At 21.2% G+C, this 20,764-nt stretch overlaps 7 protein-coding genes across 7 annotated transcripts; 5 read left to right on the top strand and 2 right to left on the bottom strand. All coding sequences in view use genetic code 6, as the record gives it.

Moving 5' to 3' along the window:
- Nucleotides 1–1,941: 1,941 nt before the first annotated feature.
- Nucleotides 1,942–6,323, top strand: TTHERM_00346680 (hypothetical protein; the record flags this gene model as incomplete). Its single annotated transcript, XM_001018515.2, has 3 exons — nt 1,942–3,505; nt 4,158–6,062; nt 6,256–6,323. The coding sequence occupies 3 exons, from the start codon at nt 1,942–1,944 to the stop codon at nt 6,321–6,323; spliced, it is 3,537 nt and encodes a 1,178-aa protein (XP_001018515.2).
- Nucleotides 6,324–7,159: 836 nt separating this feature from the next.
- Nucleotides 7,160–8,418, top strand: TTHERM_000346679 (transmembrane protein; the record flags this gene model as incomplete). Its single annotated transcript, XM_012798233.1, has 2 exons — nt 7,160–8,194; nt 8,299–8,418. 2 exons carry the CDS (start codon nt 7,160–7,162, stop codon nt 8,416–8,418), a joined length of 1,155 nt encoding a protein of 384 aa, XP_012653687.1.
- A 192-nt stretch (nt 8,419–8,610) lies between these two features.
- Nucleotides 8,611–8,946, bottom strand: TTHERM_000346678 (hypothetical protein; the record flags this gene model as incomplete). Its single annotated transcript, XM_012798232.1, has 1 exon — nt 8,611–8,946. One exon carries the CDS (start codon nt 8,944–8,946, stop codon nt 8,611–8,613), a length of 336 nt encoding a protein of 111 aa, XP_012653686.1.
- Nucleotides 8,947–9,223: 277 nt separating this feature from the next.
- Nucleotides 9,224–9,946, top strand: TTHERM_00346670 (hypothetical protein; the record flags this gene model as incomplete). Its single annotated transcript, XM_001018514.1, has 2 exons — nt 9,224–9,458; nt 9,513–9,946. The coding sequence occupies 2 exons, from the start codon at nt 9,224–9,226 to the stop codon at nt 9,944–9,946; spliced, it is 669 nt and encodes a 222-aa protein (XP_001018514.1).
- A 2,564-nt stretch (nt 9,947–12,510) lies between these two features.
- On the bottom strand, nt 12,511–13,080 carry TTHERM_000346669 (hypothetical protein; the record flags this gene model as incomplete). The annotated part of the gene is made up of 3 exons (XM_012798231.1): nt 12,511–12,552; nt 12,733–12,764; nt 12,825–13,080. The coding sequence occupies 3 exons, from the start codon at nt 13,078–13,080 to the stop codon at nt 12,511–12,513; spliced, it is 330 nt and encodes a 109-aa protein (XP_012653685.1).
- Nucleotides 13,081–16,694: 3,614 nt separating this feature from the next.
- TTHERM_000346668 (hypothetical protein) lies at nt 16,695–17,469 on the top strand (the record flags this gene model as incomplete). Its single annotated transcript, XM_012798230.1, has 2 exons — nt 16,695–17,370; nt 17,438–17,469. The coding sequence occupies 2 exons, from the start codon at nt 16,695–16,697 to the stop codon at nt 17,467–17,469; spliced, it is 708 nt and encodes a 235-aa protein (XP_012653684.1).
- Nucleotides 17,470–17,684: 215 nt separating this feature from the next.
- On the top strand, nt 17,685–19,772 carry TTHERM_000346667 (transmembrane protein, putative; the record flags this gene model as incomplete). Its single annotated transcript, XM_012798229.1, has 2 exons — nt 17,685–19,293; nt 19,342–19,772. The coding sequence occupies 2 exons, from the start codon at nt 17,685–17,687 to the stop codon at nt 19,770–19,772; spliced, it is 2,040 nt and encodes a 679-aa protein (XP_012653683.1).
- Nucleotides 19,773–20,764: the final 992 nt, after the last annotated feature.

Genomic DNA, 20,764 nt, shown 5'->3' with positions numbered 1-20,764 from the left:
GAATGTTTATTTAATATATCAATAATTAAGATTTTATTTAAATTTCAATAAAAAATTATTATTGTATTATTTATTTTTCAACTTGAATTAAATAATTGAAATTATAATTAATAAAGAAATTGTTATCATTAAAGAAATTAATAATAAGTAAAAGGTATTATTGTAGAAGTAATTACATCTTAAATGAATATGATTAATAAAAATTTAGTTTTAGCATCATTTTTAATAATCATGGCTAGTTTAGTGAAAGGTTAAGATTAAGTTTGTGCTATAGGATGTTTATAATGTGATCAAAATCTTATTTGTTAGTAATGTTAAGTAGGATTTATACTTTCTTAATAATTAAATTTGTGTGTTTATTAATAATGTCCATTAGGATTGTTTTACTAGCTCAAAGATGACTCAAATTTTAAATCTAGCTAATAAGCTTAGACAGGAGTTTGTTAAGCTGTTTGCGATGATAACTACTACTAAATTTAGTCATAGAATATTTGTGTAAATTTCAATTCATGCTAACTATCATATTAATCTCAAACAGAAGTTAATTCAGGTTAAATCTTAGATGTTATTTCTTTTAATGAATAATATATTCTCACAATATATGATTAATAATTAAACTAATACTCTAGACAAAATGGATTATTCTAATAAGTATTACCAATATCATAAAATATCATTTAAATAATAGGAATAGATTAGTAGGTTTACTTTCTATAAGGTAATTTGACTTTTTTCTAGTTGGATGCCTCATAAAATAATCAAATAATTATTAATACAATTTAAGTAAACCTCAGTGACTACTAAAATGTATATCTTGTAGCCCCTTAAAATTAAATCATTTGCTCAATAACACAGCTTAAATCTAAAAGTTAAATAAATATTTAACATTTATTAACAATTCAAGGTGAAACTATTCCTGATATTCCAATTGTTATTTAGATAACATACAATCCTATTAACTATGTTTAAATTTTTAATCAATTTGTTATTTAAATTTAGTAAAATAGTATAAGAGTAGATGAAGTAGCTGTTAATGCTAAATAATAAATGGTAATATCATACTTTACTTCTTAAAATTTCATATGCAGCAATATTCCTAATTTGCTTGCATCTGTGGTATTGAAAAGCATATCAGGGTTTTATATCTCTTTTATTTTTTCTCAATATTAAACTCTGATTATTTTATAACAAAGTCAGTGCTAAGCTTTAACACTAGAGTAAGTTCCTAGTTACCTTTTATCATTAATGATAAACAATTAAGATTATTTTTTAGTATAATTACCAAATTAAATTCAGTTTGTAAAAGCTATATCTAATACAAATGAATATTCTTAAAAATTTAATTCAAATATTATAGATATGAAATTATCATAGATCTAATAGGATAAAAATTCTTTTTACCTTTATGTTTTAACAAGTGATAATAATTTAAACGTATTTACTATTTAAATAATTAATAATCAAATTTAAACAATTCCTTTTAATCAACTTTTAATATCAATAAATTAGCCAACTAAGATATTTGTCCTTCCATAAATACCAAAAAAATTTTTAGAAAGAGTGTTTGTAGTAGGATAGGATCTACAGTCTTTTCTGATTGAAAAAGAAAATTATGCATTTACAGCTGAGAAATATGAATACATAATAGAAAATTTTAGTCTTGGTTATGATTAGATAACTAGTCCTTTGACCAATTTAGTAATTCTATCAAAATAAAAAACAATAGTTGCGTGCACTGTAGATGGAAAACTTTACTCTTGGGACATTGGCTCAATTTATAATGAAATTTTCTAAAATTTCATGCAAATTGAAAAGAGCATTTGCATAAAACTTAAATTATTTAATTAAATTAATTAATTTGATTTATTAGCTTTTTTTAATAATCAATTAGTTATATTTGATTCCTTCAATTTCTAAATTAAGTAGCAAATTATATATGAAATGAATCCCTAGCCTATTGCCCCACTAATAACAGATTATTAATCAATAGTAGTAACTTTATTTGACTAAAGTCTGTATGCAATTTCCTAAAATGATTACTTAATTTAAAAAATATCATTTTAAAACTACTCTACAGATATTGTTTAAATTTCTCTTACATAAAATAATATCTTAATAATCTAAAAAAATTTTATAATAGAAGTTTATTAATTAGATTTAGTCAATAAAATTGCTTAATTAACTGATAAATATAATTCAGCAACTTAAATATAAATTTGGAAGGTTAAGAAGTATTTTCCTTAACCTTAATACCCTTAGCTTTTTGAAGTCTACATTTTTTCATAGGATACCACATTTACTCTTTTGAAAAAAACAGCAAATTCTTTTACTGTTTTTCAGCAAATATAAAATTTACCTCTTGCTAAAGGTTTAGATATCACATTTATATAAAATAACCCATTAGATAATTACATTTTTATACTTGGCATTACAAACTAATAAACTGCAACACTTCCATACCAATGCTTAGTGATTTAAAAAAATTCCCCTAATTTTATTTAGTTCTTTAGTGTAAGTTCTGCATAGTCACTTATATAACCAGTTACTTTTTACGACTCTTAAAATAATCTGATATATAATGTGAAGGTAGTACAAAATCTCAGCTTTATGTCTATTTTAGGAACACAAACATTTAATTCTGTCGATCTATCTAATTATTAAGATGATACAACTCTATTGTTTAATATTTAAGGATCTAATCAACTTGTGACTGAAGATTAAAACTTTATTTATGTGTATGATTAGTAGGGATTTATAGGCTTAAATCCTTATAAAACTAATTTTTATTCATAGTTTTACAATATTTCTTAATCTGATTTTAGTAGTGGAGATAATATTACTGACGTAAAAATGAGTTATACTTTAAACAGATACTTTATCATTAGGAGATCAATATACATATTTAATATTAACGACAATAGTTTTTTAGAAACTGTTTAATTTGAAATAAATACTTCTGCTTAAGTAAATCAATTTATAATTTTAGAAAGTGAATAAGTAGTGATAGCAAGTAAAATTAACATAATTAAACTAAAAAATTTTCAAACTAATTAAACCAGCACTTTTATGGATTCAACATATACAATAACTAGTATATAAATAACTCCTTTATAAAGTTAGAATATGATAACTGTATATGGTAACAGAATTATTAGATTAAATCTCAACCTTTTGAATTAGGAAAATATTTCTATAAATTTTGATCCATTATACGCAACATACTGTTAGTTTCCACCTTAAAACATTATATGTAAGTTAAGCAACAATCAAGTTACAATTCTAGAATTGAAAAAGCTAACTGTAGTTTAATAATTCGCTTCAAAAAATTTAATATCATCATTTCTCATTCAAATTGATTCTCTATAGAATAGACTATTCCTATACACAGATTCAATTGAAGTATATGATCTAAAAGGTATATTTTAGTAGACAGTAACTTAAAGCTAAGGAACTATTATTAACTTAAATGTTTACTAAAAATCGCTTGTCCTCGTAACAACTTCAAGTATATTTTATTTATTTAATTTTTAACAATTTAATTTATGATTTTTACCATTTGTAAATTTTTTATCAATAACCTAACATCTTTATAATAGTTAGTTACTTACTTCAGCATTTTCTTATGAAAAAAGATTTAAAATAAATATATATAATTACTCAAAATATATAATTAAAATAGAATTAATGATTTTACAAAAAATAATGAAATATATTTTCTGTAGGAGTTTTCATCCAAAAATAAATTATAAACTTTTTTAATCTTCATTACAAAATAAATAAATATTTTTAATTTTAACTTTCTATTCAAGAGTGAATCAAACTTTTCAACTTTATTCAAAGAGTTATGAAAAACTTGATTTAGATATCACCTTCTTAAGAAAATCATTTAAAATATTGCTTTTTAAAAAAAAATTAACACATTTGATTATTAAAAAATCATTAAAAATATTACTTCCTATTTAAGAATATAGCTATTACAGCAGTCTCATAAATAAAATCATTAAAAATACTTATTCGCCTACTCTTTAAAAAAAAAAATCTAAAAACTTAAAATGTGAAAATGATAAAAGAAGTTAAAATCTTCTTACATTATTTTTATTTAAAATTATTTATATAAAGACCTAATAAATTAAAATCTTTTATTTTTTAACAAAAAGCTTTAGTGGTATTAGATAGAAGCTCTTTAGCAAACTTAGGAACTTTGTAGGGTTCAGGAGGAGGTTAAATACTTAATGTTTCCTATCTAGAAGATTATAATCATATTCTAGTTTACACAAATATTATTAGATTTGCTTAAGTGTTTGTTTTTAGCCTAGATAGTTTAATTTAAGTTACTTCTATAAAGAATTAATATACATAAAATAGCGTAACTATTGTTGCAGACTCTATTTTTGACAAGTATATGAATATATATGCATTTTTAGATCAAACTGGAAGTGTTACTTTTATAGATTATTAAGGAATTTATCAATAAATAAATATCCTAAAGATTAGAGAATTTAATTCAGGTAAAAACCCAAGTCCTGTAGGATTAAGACTTTGCCCTGAGATAAATGTTTTGCTAATATTTAGTAACAAAGTAATATACATAGCAAATTATGCTTAAATTACTGATAGTTATAAAAGGTATACTCTAAAAAGAGGTACTTTTTTTATAGAAATTAATTCAATTAGATAAAATCAATCAGAAAATTATAGTTAATTTATTTTTTTAGGGATAAATAATGGTCTTTATTTTTATAATGAGTAGTAAATTTAATATCTAATGACTATTAAATCAAAAGAAAATATTTTAGACCTCAACTTTGTAACAAAAAACTTATTTATTGTAGCCTTTTAAAGTTAAATATTGAAGTATGATTTAACTAGCTTTATACAAAATCTTGTAGAAGGAATATAAAATATTAATCCATCAGTTAATAACAGATACAAATTTGTGTAATTTCTATGCTCAAGTGTATTCTTAACTCTTGATTAAAAACTGATCCACTACAATTTCTAATAAGATTATTAGCTAAATGAAATTAAGCTAAACTAATATTAAAGACTCACATCTTATTATATGTTGACGACTCAACAAATATTACTATTAGGTTTTAATGATGGAACTCTTATTATCTATAATTTATAAGATTTAGCATTAAACTATCTAAGCTTATAATTAATATCAGGTGCAACTCTTTATGATGATGTGCATTTTATATTTGAAACTGAAAGCTTTATTTGGGTTGCTTCTTTAAATAGCTAAGTTGTGTGCTTATCTAAAAATAAAATCCAAGAGTTAAGTAGATTTAATTTTGTTAAATTAATGTCTAACAATAGCTAAACTCTAGGGGTTATATAAATAGATGAACTTAATTCTGTAATATTTATGAACTTTTTTAAAGAAAAAATAGTTCGATGCTTGAAACTTAGTAATTAACAACCACTAATTAATCTATCGTTTCCTGATTCTTAAAAAAACCGTATTTTAATCACAAAAACACTACTGATATTTTATTCAACTTTTTAATTGAATATTCACAGCAGAAATTCTTTAAAATTTATGACATCAATCCGTAGATAAAACCTTCAAGACTAGATTATTTCCATCAATATTTTTGATGAAAAATACTATTTTATTGTTTCTTTCCACAAATTTGAGCTATTTAAAGTAGATTAAAATACCTAAAAAATAACTTTGTTTGATCAAGTTAGTGCTTAGTCTTTTAAATTAATGAAAGTTTTTTATAATGAAACTTCACAATTTTTAAGAGTTATTGGTTTATCAAACAATTAAATTTTTGACTAACAGTACAGTATGATCTTTTATGAGCTTTAAAAATCTTTTAACCAGATATAATGTAGCATTAACATTAAGGACTAGAATTTCATATAAATGTAAAATTCAATTGGTTTGATTATTCCACTTCAAAATCAGCTACCAAATCTTCTCTCTTTATAAGAATAACCGAATTCTGCTTCAAATACTTTTATGACTATTTATTTAAACTAATAAAATCTTAAAGAAATAAATATTGAAGCAACTTCTAATAGTTAAATCACTATAGTTCCTAGCTAAGGTACTCTACCATTTTACATTAATTAAAATAAAATTATTACTTAACCAGATATACTTATTGTGGAAGAAAATACCTTACTTAATTATCCAAAATAATATTTAATTATTAAAAATTTTAATTTACTTTTTTAGAGTAAAAAATAATTGATAATGTAAAATGAGATAACAAAAAAGACATTTCTATAAAATATTAGTATATCAAACCAAAATTTACATGATATCTAAATACAAATTTCAAATAATGATAATGTAGTAATCATGAATCTAATTCTAGAAAATTTAACTATCAATTATTCAAGTTAAGGAGTATCTTTTTTATCTTTTTCCAGCTGTTAATAAATTTCTATATACAATTTAATTCTTAGAAATGTTTAAATTACTGGTTTGAATAATAGTTTAATAAATATTGCAAATAGTGGCACAATTCTAATTAATTCTACCTAAATTTTACATAGTAAGTTAAACTAATTTGTTTCCACAGCTAATACTTAGAACTTAGTCATCTAAAATGTGTTAATAGACCATAGCTCATCTTAGATTGTTTCTAATGATGATTCTAATTTCTTGTTCATTATTTTTGGTAGTTTAAATTTGAATGTATCATAAATAAATATGCAGTATAATACTAATTTGAAATTTATGCTAACTAAAAATTAAATTTAAAAATAGCTTTAAATAATAACATTGTTAAATGATTAAGTTACATTAATATAAGCTAATTTTTAACAAAACATTTTTAATTAAACTAAATAATCACCTCTAATCAAATTCTATTCTTCTAACATAACCATAGATTCATTTAATTTTAGTCAAAACTAAGGAAACATTTAATTTATTAATTCTTAAAATGCAGTAATAACAAATTCTAACTTTTTAAATAATACTAATTAAGATGGGGGTGCTCTTTCTTTTATAAATAATGATAACTTAATAAAAATTAAGAAAAGCTTATTTTAATTTAATGAAGCTTTTGGATCTGGAGGAGCTATTTATTGTTAGGAACTTACTGGTTAGCTTGTGATTGATGACTAAACTGCAATTAACAATAACAAAGCATTAATAGGAGGAGGTATTAGAATTTATAATTTAATAAATGATATGAGAGATTTGGAAATGAAAAAATTATTTTAAAACTTGAATGTTTAAAATAATACAGCTCAATTTTATGGTTAGTAGTATGCTACTTTTCTTTAAAAAATTTACATTTCATAAATTTTTTCTGATTCTAACTCTACTTTCTAAGAATTACCTTATAAATTTTTAACATAAAATGAGCTCTCGCTTGAAGAATAAGCTATATATTCTGGCAAATTGTAAATCTAAAATCTAAGAAGTGGATCTTTGTTATAAATCCAACTCTTTGGAATGGACTCAAGTTCTGATTTTATTAAATTTTCACAAGATTTTGTAAAAAATGGAAATAATTCTAATTAAATCTAACAGGAGCTTCTTTAGTATTACTTCAAAATTGAAAATATAGATAAATCATAAATTCTTCTAAATGGTGAAACATTAATCACTTCAGATTAATACAATTCAACTAATTACTAGTTTATTTTTAAGGAAGTTTAGATTACATCATATCCTTAGAAAGATACTTAGCTGTTAATTAATTATCAAATAAATAACAAATAAAGTCTTCCTATCCTTGTTTAAATTCATTTCAGAAATTGTTTAGTTGGAGAAACAGTAAAAGTTTTTAGCCCTAATATAATTAGCTGTACTCTCTGTCCATCTGGATCATACCTGCTATCTGCTCCACAAATATCTTAGAATAACTCAAACAATTAATATGTCGAGGAAAATTCTTAGTGTTAAAAATGCCCTGATTCAGCTGAGTAATGTCAAGGATCTGAAATCATATTAAAAGATGGATATTGGAGAAGCAATATTAATTCTTCAGAAATAATCTTTTGTGAAAATAACCCAGATAATTGCTAATCAAAAGATAATAAATCTATAAATGGGTGTATTTTAGGTTCAATAGGACCACTGTGCGAAGAGTGTGATACGCAAGGAGTAGTATGGAAAAATAAACAATTTACTCGCTCTTTCAAAGAAGATTATACCTGTGAATAATGCAATACTATGAAATACCAAACTATTTTTATAATATCATATGCTTTTATTTTAGTAATTTATTCTTTACTAAATACAATTATTTTCATGGAGAGTTTCAAATTCACTTAAGCTTGCTATTATTTAAGAACTCTCTCATTATTTCCAATTTCAAAAAGTTCTACCAGAGATTAATCAAGCTCGTATCTGAAAATTCTAAATAATTACTTGCAAATAGTTTCTTATCTTATATATTTCAAAATTTAGCTACTTCCATAATTCATCTCTAACTGTATTGATCTGGTCTAATCTCCTGTTTAAAAATTTGCAGTATCAATGGACTGCATAATTAGCTCAGTGTATTAAAATAGAATTGAGCGTATACATGCGACTTAAATTATTTATTTATGTATTCCTCTTGGATTCATTTTATTACTATCAACAATAATTAAAATAACTGAAAAACTTATGAAAATAAATGTTTAAATGACTCATATATATACTTTGCTGAATTTCTTATTTGTTTTCTTCTAGCCTAGCTAAATCATATTTTTCACAAAATCTCTTAGTTGTCGTACGATTGGCTCTAGTAGTTATTAAGTTGTAGATTTACTAATATAATGCAGTGATAGTTCTTATCTAGATTTTTCTATTCCATTTTCAATTTGTGCTTTAATATTTTGGATTTTAATACCCTTAGTAATATTTTTTAAATTAAGAAAGTAAAAAGAAAAACTAAACTATTCTTTAGTTAGATATAAATATGGATTTTACTATTCTGAGTTTAAACCATAATTTTATTATTGGGAGTTTGTAAGGCTAAACATTCGTATTTTTGTTATTATGATTTTTACTCTTATTCCTCAAAATGTTTATCTTGTTTACTTGCTAATCATATTTATATTCGGCCTTTACATTAAATCAGTTTTACTCTTTAATCCAATTTAAAATAAGTAGCTGTAAAAGTTCGAAATATTATCTAATTAGCTTATTGTATTCAATTTGATCCTCATATCAATCAGCATAACTTTTCCAAACTATGTCTTATAACTACTAATTTATATAGAGCACTTAATGTTTGTTTTTTATATAATTTTTATCATAATGTCTTAGAAAGCTATTTCAAAATAAAATTTTTTTGGGAAAGCATTTTGGTATATTCTTAAAAAAATTTTGACCAAATAAGCATATAATAAATTTGAATAGAGAAATACAATTAAATTCAAAACATTCTAAAGATGGATCATGATCAAAAGAAATATAAGCTAGATAATTGCTAGTAATGCTCTATAAAATGCAGAAAGGGCTACATTTTCTTAAATTAATTCAATAAAGAACAGTTATTAATTTATTTATTTTTTAATAAAAATTTATTAATTATTTTATTAAATAGGAGTAGACGATGTAAGTAATATTTATATGCATGAAGCTAATAATTCAAAATAAGGATTTTATACATAAACTTAAGATGAAATCTTAGAAAACAATTAAAAGAGTTTTATATCCGTGTTCAATTAAAACTCTCCTGAAATCAAAGAGAATCGTTTCTTATGGATAAATGATGAAACACAAAATTAATTAAAAAATACTAAAAATTAATATGAGGAAAACTCTTCAATTTTTGAATCTAGATTCAGTAATATTTCTGAAAAAATTAAAATTGATGAAAGTTCTGATTTATAAGACTAAGAAAAACTATCTTAAACCATAAAACATGTTCTCCCAGGACAATATAATATTTAAAATCATACCATAAGCTCATTAAATATTTAAAGCAAATTAAAATTCTAAAGCAAAGATAATAAAAATTAAGATCATCAAAATTGAAATAAATTAATGCTATATTTAAAGACAAACTAAAGATAACTTAACTATTATAAAAACATCTGTAAAATTATATAAACAAAATATCTTTTATTAATAAAATATAATTAATTAGGTTTTATGTATGTTCAGGCTATTATTAGATAGATAGAATGTATACTCATTAAATTCTTTAAACATGTTTTTTAATAATTTTTATTGATTGATAAATATATTTGCATTCGTTTTTATATGATTTTACCTTTTTACAATAAAAATATCATCCAAGCTATAGCCTTAAATTATTATTTTACTTAAAAATCTATTGAACCTTTTTTAAAGCAAAATTAAATAAATTTAATTTTTATAATTTTTAAGAAATTAAATAAATTAATTAATAAAATCTTATATATATTCAAATAAATTATGATTTTTTTTATTTTTTTTAAATCAAAAATTCAAACTTCTAAATAAATTAAAATCTACTTTAAAATTTTTTTAGTTAGTTAGTTTTTTAATACTATATATCTCAACTCATAATAAATTTGATAATTGCTATTTGAAATTACATTAAATTTTACTATCAAATTTTATGCTTGAAGAAATAGTAATTTAATATTTACTAAATAATAAAGTAGGAATATAATCAAGTTTTATAAAAAAACTAAAAAATAGAAGTAAAAAAATTTAATAATTTTATATTTAAATTTATTAATCTCTTTCTCTTTTAAGGAAAGCTCTTAAAAATAAAATAAGTAGAAGTTTTAGTTAATTAAAAGGATAAAATTTAAAATGGCAAGCTATATTTTTATAATAATATTATAACTAATAATTATAGTATTAAATTAGAAATCATAAGGTGCAGATTGTAGTATAGGGTGTTAAGATTGCAATTAGGGTAGTTAATGCTTGTAATGTATGGATGGATTTCTATTAAATGAAAACAATTGTATTTTCTAAAATTGTTTAGAGGGATTAGTTTTTTATGATGAAATAAAAAATTCAAATTAAAATTTAGGAAGTTGTGTAGCTATCTGTCCTGAGTAGTATGTTTAAAACTTTTCTTAAAATACTTGTAACAGAATAGAAAGTTGTACATTGAGCTATTCTTCAGATGTAATATTTGATGTAAATAACTCTAATTCCAAAAATATCTTAGCTTATTATGATCAAACAATAACGATACAATTAAATAATTAAATGGCTTTAATTTCTAGATAAAATGGATAAATTTTATAAATAATTCCAATATAAGAAAACATTATGACAATTTACAATATTTTTGAGTAAATTTTAGTTTTGAAGTATGATTTATCACTTTTTAAATGGGATTTGATAACAAATAATCTAACTTACATAAATCAACTATAAATAAGTTCTTTGCAATATTAATAAACTATTTCTCTCAATTAAATAGAAAATTACATCTATTCATATTCTATTCAAAATAATAATTGTATAGAGTTTTAATTAATTTTTACTCTACCTGATTTCAAACAAGTATAATAATATTCTTATCATTATTTTATTCCCCAAAATACGACCGCACAAATATTTAATAATACAATTATTATGACAAACCAAAAAGGAATACTAATAGATGAAATTTAAATAGGGTATAACAATACAGTTAAAATATATAATTTTAATTTAAATCAATATATGTGTTCTTATAAAGCTAAGACAAATATTATAAGCTTGGTTTTTAGCTTTGTTTAGAAAAGTTATTATTTAATTTTCGAAAATGATTTTAATTTGTTTTAAGTTAAGTAAGATCTATGTGTTGTTACTATCTTAAAATAATTACCATAGGGCTTATAATAATTTTAATTATAAGAATTAGAATTTAACACAATCTAATTTCTGAATTCTATGAGTATAATTGACAACAAAGTAATTGAAATATAATCTCTAACTTTTTCACCTCAAATAATATTGAAGTTAATCATTGTTTAAAATATAGATCAGATCTATTTTATAATTTTATTAGATAATTATCTTGTATAGTAAGTACAAGTATAATTAATAAACTAGAATTTGCAATTAGTATAACTTAATTAACTACCTGTTTTAATCAATAATCCAAAAAATTTAATATACTTACCAGCCATTACTCAATAAAGTATTAATGATAGATTACTAATTATAGGAAATGAAATATAATCAGAAATTCTAAACAGTAAGAATAGTATTATAAATGTTGAGAAACAGAGATACATAATTTCAAATTATCATTTTAAATATGAAGATTTACAAAGTTAAATATTATTTACTCTTATCATAGATGAAATTAATATTATGATCAATTGCGCAGATAAATCAATTTACTTTTGGGACATATCACACATTTATAACCCACTTTATATTTTTTCAATAAAAGACTCTAACAACTAATGTCTATAGATTTACTATTTATCTAACTATGACATTTTAATAGTTTATCAACATAAACTAATAGTTTTTTAGATAAATAACTTTTATGTTAAATAAGTATGGAATGTAAATTCTATTTCAAAAGACTTTATTCCAAAAGTTTCAATATACTAAACAAATTGTGCAATTATATTTAATCAGACTCTTTATATATATCAATTAGATAATGAAAAATTAGCTTCTTTCCAATTTTCTAACTATACTGATTAGATATAATTTATTTCATTATAATATAATAACTAGCTGATAATTTAGTATTAGCAATAATGCTCATTATTTTATCTTAACTTCTAATCTAATATAGCTTAATTTATTAAAAGTTTTTAGACATTAAGTAGAATTATCAAGTCTAAGGTAAGAACATATACTAATAGTACTTTTGAAATAAATTTGTATACTTCAAGCTAAACTTTTATAATATTAAATTAGAGTTTAAATATAGTATTGTAAATATAAAATATTCCATTACTTTAGCTATTTGATTTTTCATTTTTGTAGTCTGATTCTACTGATGATTCATATTTTTTACTTGGTTAAACCACTTAATTAAGTGCTTCAAATTAATTTATAGGATACTGCTTTTTTAAATCCAAACCATAATTATCTTAAGCTTGGTCGGCAACGGGAGGAATTTAGATCCTTAGTATTGAAAAGTTTTAAAATAGTTTTATGTAAACTTATATTGTTTAGGTTTTATATAACTAGAGTGCTTATTCAGCTATCATTTCATTTACATATCAACCTAGCTTACAAAAATAAAATGTTGGAAACTTTTATTTTAACTTTTATCAGTATTAGTATTTGTAAGAAAAAACTGTTTTTGCAAATAAGTAATAAAATTTAATATCTACTGATGCAAATGGATTTATTGGAGTAAATCAAAATACAAGTAAATTTTATAGAATTTTTTATAGTATGAGCTCATCTGAATTATAGGCATAAATGAATCCTATAATAGATGTGATATAAAACTATAACTTAGGAATTATTTTTGTAATTAAAAGCTAAAATATTTTGCAATATGATATTTTCACAAATTAGTTAATTGAAAATATTTAATTTGGAAGTTTAAATAATAACATCACTTAATACTTACTCTACTAATAACAACCTTCACTTATAGCTTGTAAAGCAAATATAATATATGTCAAATTACTCAATACAAATAATTAGTATACTTATCAAAGTTAATTATTCAATGGATTCACAGTATGGTAAAATGGCTAATAGAATTTTATCATAGCTTTTGGTTAGAGTATAGTCATACTTTCATTCGATCTCTAAGTAATATAAAATATTTAAGATCTTTAAATGAATTATACCTTTTAAAAATGCAAATTATCTGGAAGTTAATTGTTTTGCTCAATAACTTAAAATTAAATAACGTTAGTTATCATAAATTTAATTTAAAATAAGATTTAACTATATTTAACTACTCAAAATAAATTTGTTCCAGCTAACTTTTCTTTAGATGACTAAAATTAAATTCTTTTTATCTATAGTAAGTCTATAGAATGCTATTAATTCAATGGAGCTTTGATTGATAAAATAACAAATATTAATTAATAAGTTACTGATTTAGTCTTTTATTAGTAATATATGATTGTGCTATAATCTTCAATATAATCATGTAAATTACTAATTATTTTTAATATTTATTCAGAAAATTAAAATGAAATAAATATATTAAATTTATTTTATAAAAATAGATATATCAATTTATGATAGATAGAGCTTCAATTTTCTAAAATAGTTTGCATTTTAAAAGTAAGGAAGTATTGTGTAATATTAAATTATTTAACAAAATAACCAAATACTAATATCAACTTAAGGTGCCTAAATTTATATTTATGATATTATACAGCAAGCTTAAATAACAACAATTACAAGTCAATCTTAAAGTGCTTAAGGCAACGTCTATGTTGGAATGTATTTTGATTAAGAATTTTATTAAATTACTACTTTGAATTAATAAGGAACTCTTTACTCTCTTTCTTATTAAAATTTTCAATCCCCTTAAGAATTAACAAAATATTTTGAATTTGGAACATCATAAGTTCCTTATGCAAAAGGAATGAATGTGGATAGAATTACAAATAATTGTTTATTATTTAGTGATTAATATGTTCTTTAAGTGGATTATTCCAGACTCACGAATTTCTTTATGAAATTATCTTAATAAAAAAATAAATTTGCCAGTAAAATAATTTTCTAAAATTAAAACAATAAGGATTATTATATCCTATTAGGTTAAAATAATACATTATACACCTATCAAAATTTTTAAATTCAGTACTTTGGTTATATTTAAAATCAAAATTAAATAATCAATATTTAATATTTAGAGAATGATTAATTAATAATTATTGCTTTCATATCAGAAATTAGGGTTTATAACTTCACTCAAATTCATTTTTAGTCAAGTTATTTAATAGAAAATATGTCATATTAATAAGAGTCTCAGTTTTAAATAAGCTAGTTTTTATGTCCAAACATTTTCCTAACAATTGATAACATGGTAGTTCATTACAACTTTACATCTATGATAATGATAAACAAGATAGCTTTATCTTCAATCTTATCTAAATTTAACTTTAATACATAAAATAATATTCTAACTTTAGGCCTATCGAATGGAGATATTATTTTATACATTACTTAAACAAAATAATAACTAAATTGCAGTCTTAATCTAACAAAAAATAAGAATAATATAAAATTTATTATAGAAACTAAAAGCTATATTTGGATAGGATCACTAAATAGCTATTTAATTGGTTTTGATATCATAAATTATAAGTATTAAATTCAAATTAATCTCAATTCATACTCTAACAATACTTCCTAAGAACTTACTGCTTTAGCTATTGATGAGGATTAATAAAGGTTCTTTTTTGGTTATTTGCATTAAAAAACAGTGTATTGTTTAAACTACTCAACAATTAATTCAACATAAAATTTAAAATACCTACTATTTCCAGGAACTCAGTCTAATAATATTGAAATAACATAAAACTATATCATACTTTACTCTACATTTTAGTTTAATTTTCATGATAGGAAGAGCCTCTAGTTTATTTTAACAGTTAGAAGGTAAAATATTGTTGATGCAATAAATAAAATTTACATTGCAAAAGAATAATTTTATTTGCTTTTTTCTGCTTATAAATATGAATTACTTTATATTGATTTTAATAATTAGAATTATTAAATTTTAGACTAAGTTTAAATATAGCATTATTAAATAATTGATATTGTTTACAATGAAAATGAAAATAAGTTAAATTTAATAACAACAATTGATAACCAATTATTTGAAAAAAATTATCAGATTTCTTATTACTTGCAATAAATTATTTAAAATAAATATGAATGCAGTTTAGAATTATCAGGAGTGACATATTTTTAAATGATAAATACAGTAAACAGTATTTATCCGGTAGTATAATTTTAGAATAGTTATTCAGGAATGAGTTTTTTGCAAAACATTAATCAAACAAATTTGATCTTTTCTAGAATAAATGGCTAAGATTTTTCTGAAATAAATTTTGAACCATTAAAAAATTCATAATTGGTAATATCACCTAATAATGATAATAATTTTAAATAACAACTAATGATTACAGAATAATTGTTTGCAAATTATCCATTAACTTAAATTTAATTAGAAAATTTTAATTTTTAAATTTAAGGAAAGATAATCAAGTTTAATAAGAGTGTAAAAGAAATATTTTTTAAAAATATTGAAATTTCGTTTCAAAATTTAAGTGATATTCAAATTCTATTTTTAAATTTAGATAAAGTAGTAATTTAGAATTTAACAATCTAAAATTTGACAATTTCCTAAATTAAATAAAATTAGTCCTTTTTAAATTTTGAAAACTGCAATCTTGTGACAATTTAAAATCTAACTATCCAAAATATTTAAATTTATGGATAAAATAATTCTTATTTTATCTAAATGAGAAATATAAGTATTGCTAATATTTATACATTTTAAATTTAAAATAGCAATTTTAATAACTTTATGTTCTTACAGTAGTTAAACTAAGTAAAATTAGAATAAATTGAAGTCAACGAATGCAAAAATATTATTAATCCAACTATTATTGGGTAGTTCATAGCATCTTAAGGAACTCAAACGTTTTAGATAAACCTTGCTTAATTTATAAATAATGAAAACATTTTATTTATTAGTTATAGTAATTAATATGTTCTAGACTTTTAGTACACTTAAATCAAAGAAGATTAAATTGCTATCCAGAATTCAAATGTTTCGAATAATTTTTGTATAGATAATACCTTATAGCTGATCTTAATATAAGCTGCAAATGTTACTATGAACTTCTTATAATTTAACAAAAATTAGATCAACATAGCTTTTATTAATTGTTAAAGAATATAAATTATAAATAGTATCTTTTAATTAAATTAGGGGATTAATGGTGGAGCTTTATTTATTTAAAATAATATTAATTATTTGAAATTGAAGAATTCTACGTTTGTTCAAAATACTGCTTTCGCAAGTGGTGGTGCTTTATATTTATTAGAGTAAAATGGTCTATTAGACATAGATAATTAAACAATAATTGAACAAAATAAAGCTTAAATCGGAGGAGGGTTAAAATTATAGAATTCTATGTTAAATACTACCCCAAAATAACTTATAGAATTAATGAAAAAAATAAATTTTAAAAATAATGAGGCTAAGATATTTGGATAGAATTATTAACTTGGATGCCATTCTCTTAAAATTGAGATGATTTCTAGGCAAAATTAGGAAAAAAAAATTAAATTTATATACAATGATTTGTAAAAACAAAGCCTAGCATTTGAGTCTTAATATTCAGGAAAAGTATTTATGAAGGATATTAAAAGTGGTGATATTATTGATTTTGCAGTCTCAATCATTGACGAAGAAGGAAATAAATTTATTCTAACTTAAGATAATTATTTTATTAAAAATAATAATCTAAAAATTATTGAACTTAATAAATATTCATTTTAATTATAAAGTTAAAATGAATAAAATTTATAGTTAAATGGACAAACTGCAATCACTATTGATTCTTTCGATTTTAGTTATCATTACTTTTTATTTAATAAAGTAATGATAACTAGTTAACCTTCTTCGTCAAATTATTTCTAATTAAATTATTAAATAAATTCTCACATTTAGCTTCCTATACTGGTATAAGTTTAGTTTAGAAATTGCATATAAGGAGAAGTGCTAAAACACTATATCTACTAATTATACAGCTGTTAAGAATGCTAAATAGGAACATATTCTCTAATTGATTATCAAAATTTCAATGCTTCAAATTAAAATATGTTAACCTAGTATGATTAGGTTTGTAAAAAGTGTCCAGAATAAGCTAGTTTTTGTTAAGGTAAAGCCATTTAATTATAATTAGGTTTTTGGAGAGAAAGCGATTAAGATTTAGATGATGATTAGATTTTATATTGTCAAAATAATCCTTAAAATTGCTAAGAACAATATCCTAATTAAATAAAAGGCTGTATAGAAGGATATATAGGACCACTTTGCGAAACCTGTGATTCATTTGGAGTAGTTTGGAATCAGAGATATACAAAAACATATACATCCAAATATAAATGCAACTTATGTAGTTAGTTAATCTTTTAAGTTTTAGTAATTTTAGTAATAGTTTTATTTATCATATTATACGGTTTAAGTAGTACTTTCATGTTTATGAATAACTTCATATACATTCAGAAATGCTTTTACTTGAGGTAAATGTCTATTCTTCCAATATCAAAGAGCTCTCAAAAGGATTATTCGAGCTTCTACTTGAAAATATTAATAAATTATTTATAAATAATCTAATATATTCTAAAATTTTAATTGAGTAACCTTTAAGAATACATTTCAACCAGTTTAGATCTTATGTAAAGTCCATAGTAATAACTTTAAAACTCTACAGACTGCCTTATAAATTCACTTATAGATAACAGAATATAAAGAATTAAATATAATCTAATATTAGAAGTAGCAAATCCTATCTTTTTATTACTTATTATGGGTTTTATTCTTTTAATTTTTAAAAAATTAGGATTTCTTTAAGTGAGTAAATATCATTTTTATACAATAATGAATGTGATATTTATATTCTACTAGCCAAGTTCAATTGTTTATTTTATTTAATCTTTAAGTTGTAGACAGATAAGCAATAAAAGATATACTTAATTAGACATTACTATAGATTGCTATAATTAAGAATATGAGAATTTTGTGTACTTTTTTTCATCTACTATTATTTTGGTATATATCCTGATACCTTTTTACATTTTTCATCAAATTAGAAAAGCTAAGTTAAAATTAAATTATTGCTAAGTTAGATTTAAATATGGATACTATTATACAGAATATAAGCCATAGTTTTTCTATTGGGATTTAATTAGAATTAATTTTAGAGTTTTTATTTTCATAATATTTACTGTTTTAGAATAAAATAGTGATATTTCTTACTTGATAATTTCTTTTTCTATAAGCTTATATTTAATACTGATCATTATCCTAAGTCCAATTCAAAATTTTAGCATGTTAAAAATAGAGATATATACAAAAATAAACATTCTTATATAAATTATAATTTATAGATTAAGTATATACTATTAGTTGACAATAGCATAGTATATCATCCACATGTTCCACTTAATATACATATTCTATTTGATTTTGTTAATTTTCAATCAAAAAATAAAATCTAGTTTAAATTTCTTTGGTAAAATCTTCAGAGCCTTATTAAGATGCTTATTATCCAAAGAAGCATTTAATAAATTTATAAATAAAAACTAAACTAGCTTCTAAGCATATAAAAGATGGAGATTCTTAAAGCTCATGATTAAATAAATCCTACTATAAAATAATTATCAAAAACTAAAGAAACATTCAAATTCAAGAAATCATAAATCATGTAAATATTTATTTATATTTAATTTAATCTTAGATTTTTAAAAAATAGGTATTGATTTGAAGATATCTTAATTTATAAATTAAAATTCATTTTTGATATAATCCAAACTCTCAAGTAGTCCAAAAACTCCAAATAAAATAAATATTTCTAATATTTTAACAAATTCAATTAGCACTCTACATAAAAAATAGACATTTAAATCTAATTTTGGAACTCCAAAGAAAGGCAAAGAATTATAAGAGCATTTAAATGACTAATTTAATTTTGAAAAATAAAACACTTCCTAATATTATGACACTTAATATAAGTTTAATCAAAATAATACCAATGAAGTAGTAATGTTAGACAACACAAACTTAGCGTCAATTCAAAATGAGAACAGTCTTTTTTAAAAAAAGCATGATGTTTAATAGAATTAAATCAATTAGTATTCATTTTGTCATGAAATCAGCTCAAACCAAGTAAATGAATAATATTGAAAAATATAAAATGAAATTTGAAATAATATGAATTGTTAATAAAAATATATAATTATTTTTTGTTAATAAAAATTTATTTTTTTTTATGTAATTTTAAAGTTAGTAAATTTAAAATATATTTTGGATTAATAATTATACTAAAAATTTTTATATTAAAAAATTATAAAATTAAATTTTTTTTTATTTTGCTTTATTTATTTTTAATATATGAATCTTAACGAATTTTTATATTTAGTGTATGGAATATTATCATTTTTAAAAAAATTATTTTTTAATTCATTTTAAATTAAATAATTTTTGTTTACGAGGGGGGAGGGGCTTGCAAGGGGTCAAGTTTCATATTCGAGATTTATAGCTAGGAAAATTAGTTTAAAAAATACCTATTTTCATAAAGAATATACTCTTTACCTTCCTTAATTAATACAATTTTCTGTAAAAAAAATTTACCTAGAAGATCTAATAAATTGTCTTAGATGTAATAAGGTAATTTAATTTTAAATTTACTTTTACTTTTCAAAATTAGAAAGCAATAATATCATTTATAAAATACTGGTATTATTTATATGTACTATTTTTATGAATAATATATTAGGATTTATTAAGTAATTATAAATATAAAACCACCATTTTAATAAATAATTTTTATCTATTAAGCTTGTATGCAATTTTATTGATAAAATATGCGTTATTTTTAATTATATATAAATAACAAAGTTAAAGTTAGAATTGTTTAATGATAAAAAAATATTTTTTTAACTCACCTCTTTATAAATAATTAAATATTTTATTTATTTTTAAGTTTAACAATCATTTGATTGATTTTAATATAACATGAAAGCAAAAATATAATTTCTTTTTTTCTAAAAACTCATCAATAATTTGTCTTAAATAAGTTTAATTGAAATTTTATATTAAAAATAACAAAAAAATATAAATAGTTAGTAGAATTAAACAAAAATACACAAATGAATACTTTAAGCTTTAAAAACAGG

Source organism: Tetrahymena thermophila, assembly GCF_000189635.1.
Source record: "Tetrahymena thermophila SB210 genomic scaffold scf_8254597, whole genome shotgun sequence".
NCBI lineage: Eukaryota > Ciliophora > Oligohymenophorea > Hymenostomatida > Tetrahymenidae > Tetrahymena > Tetrahymena thermophila.
Note: the sequence above shows the minus strand (reverse complement) of the source record. Positions and strands in the feature narration are given on the sequence as shown.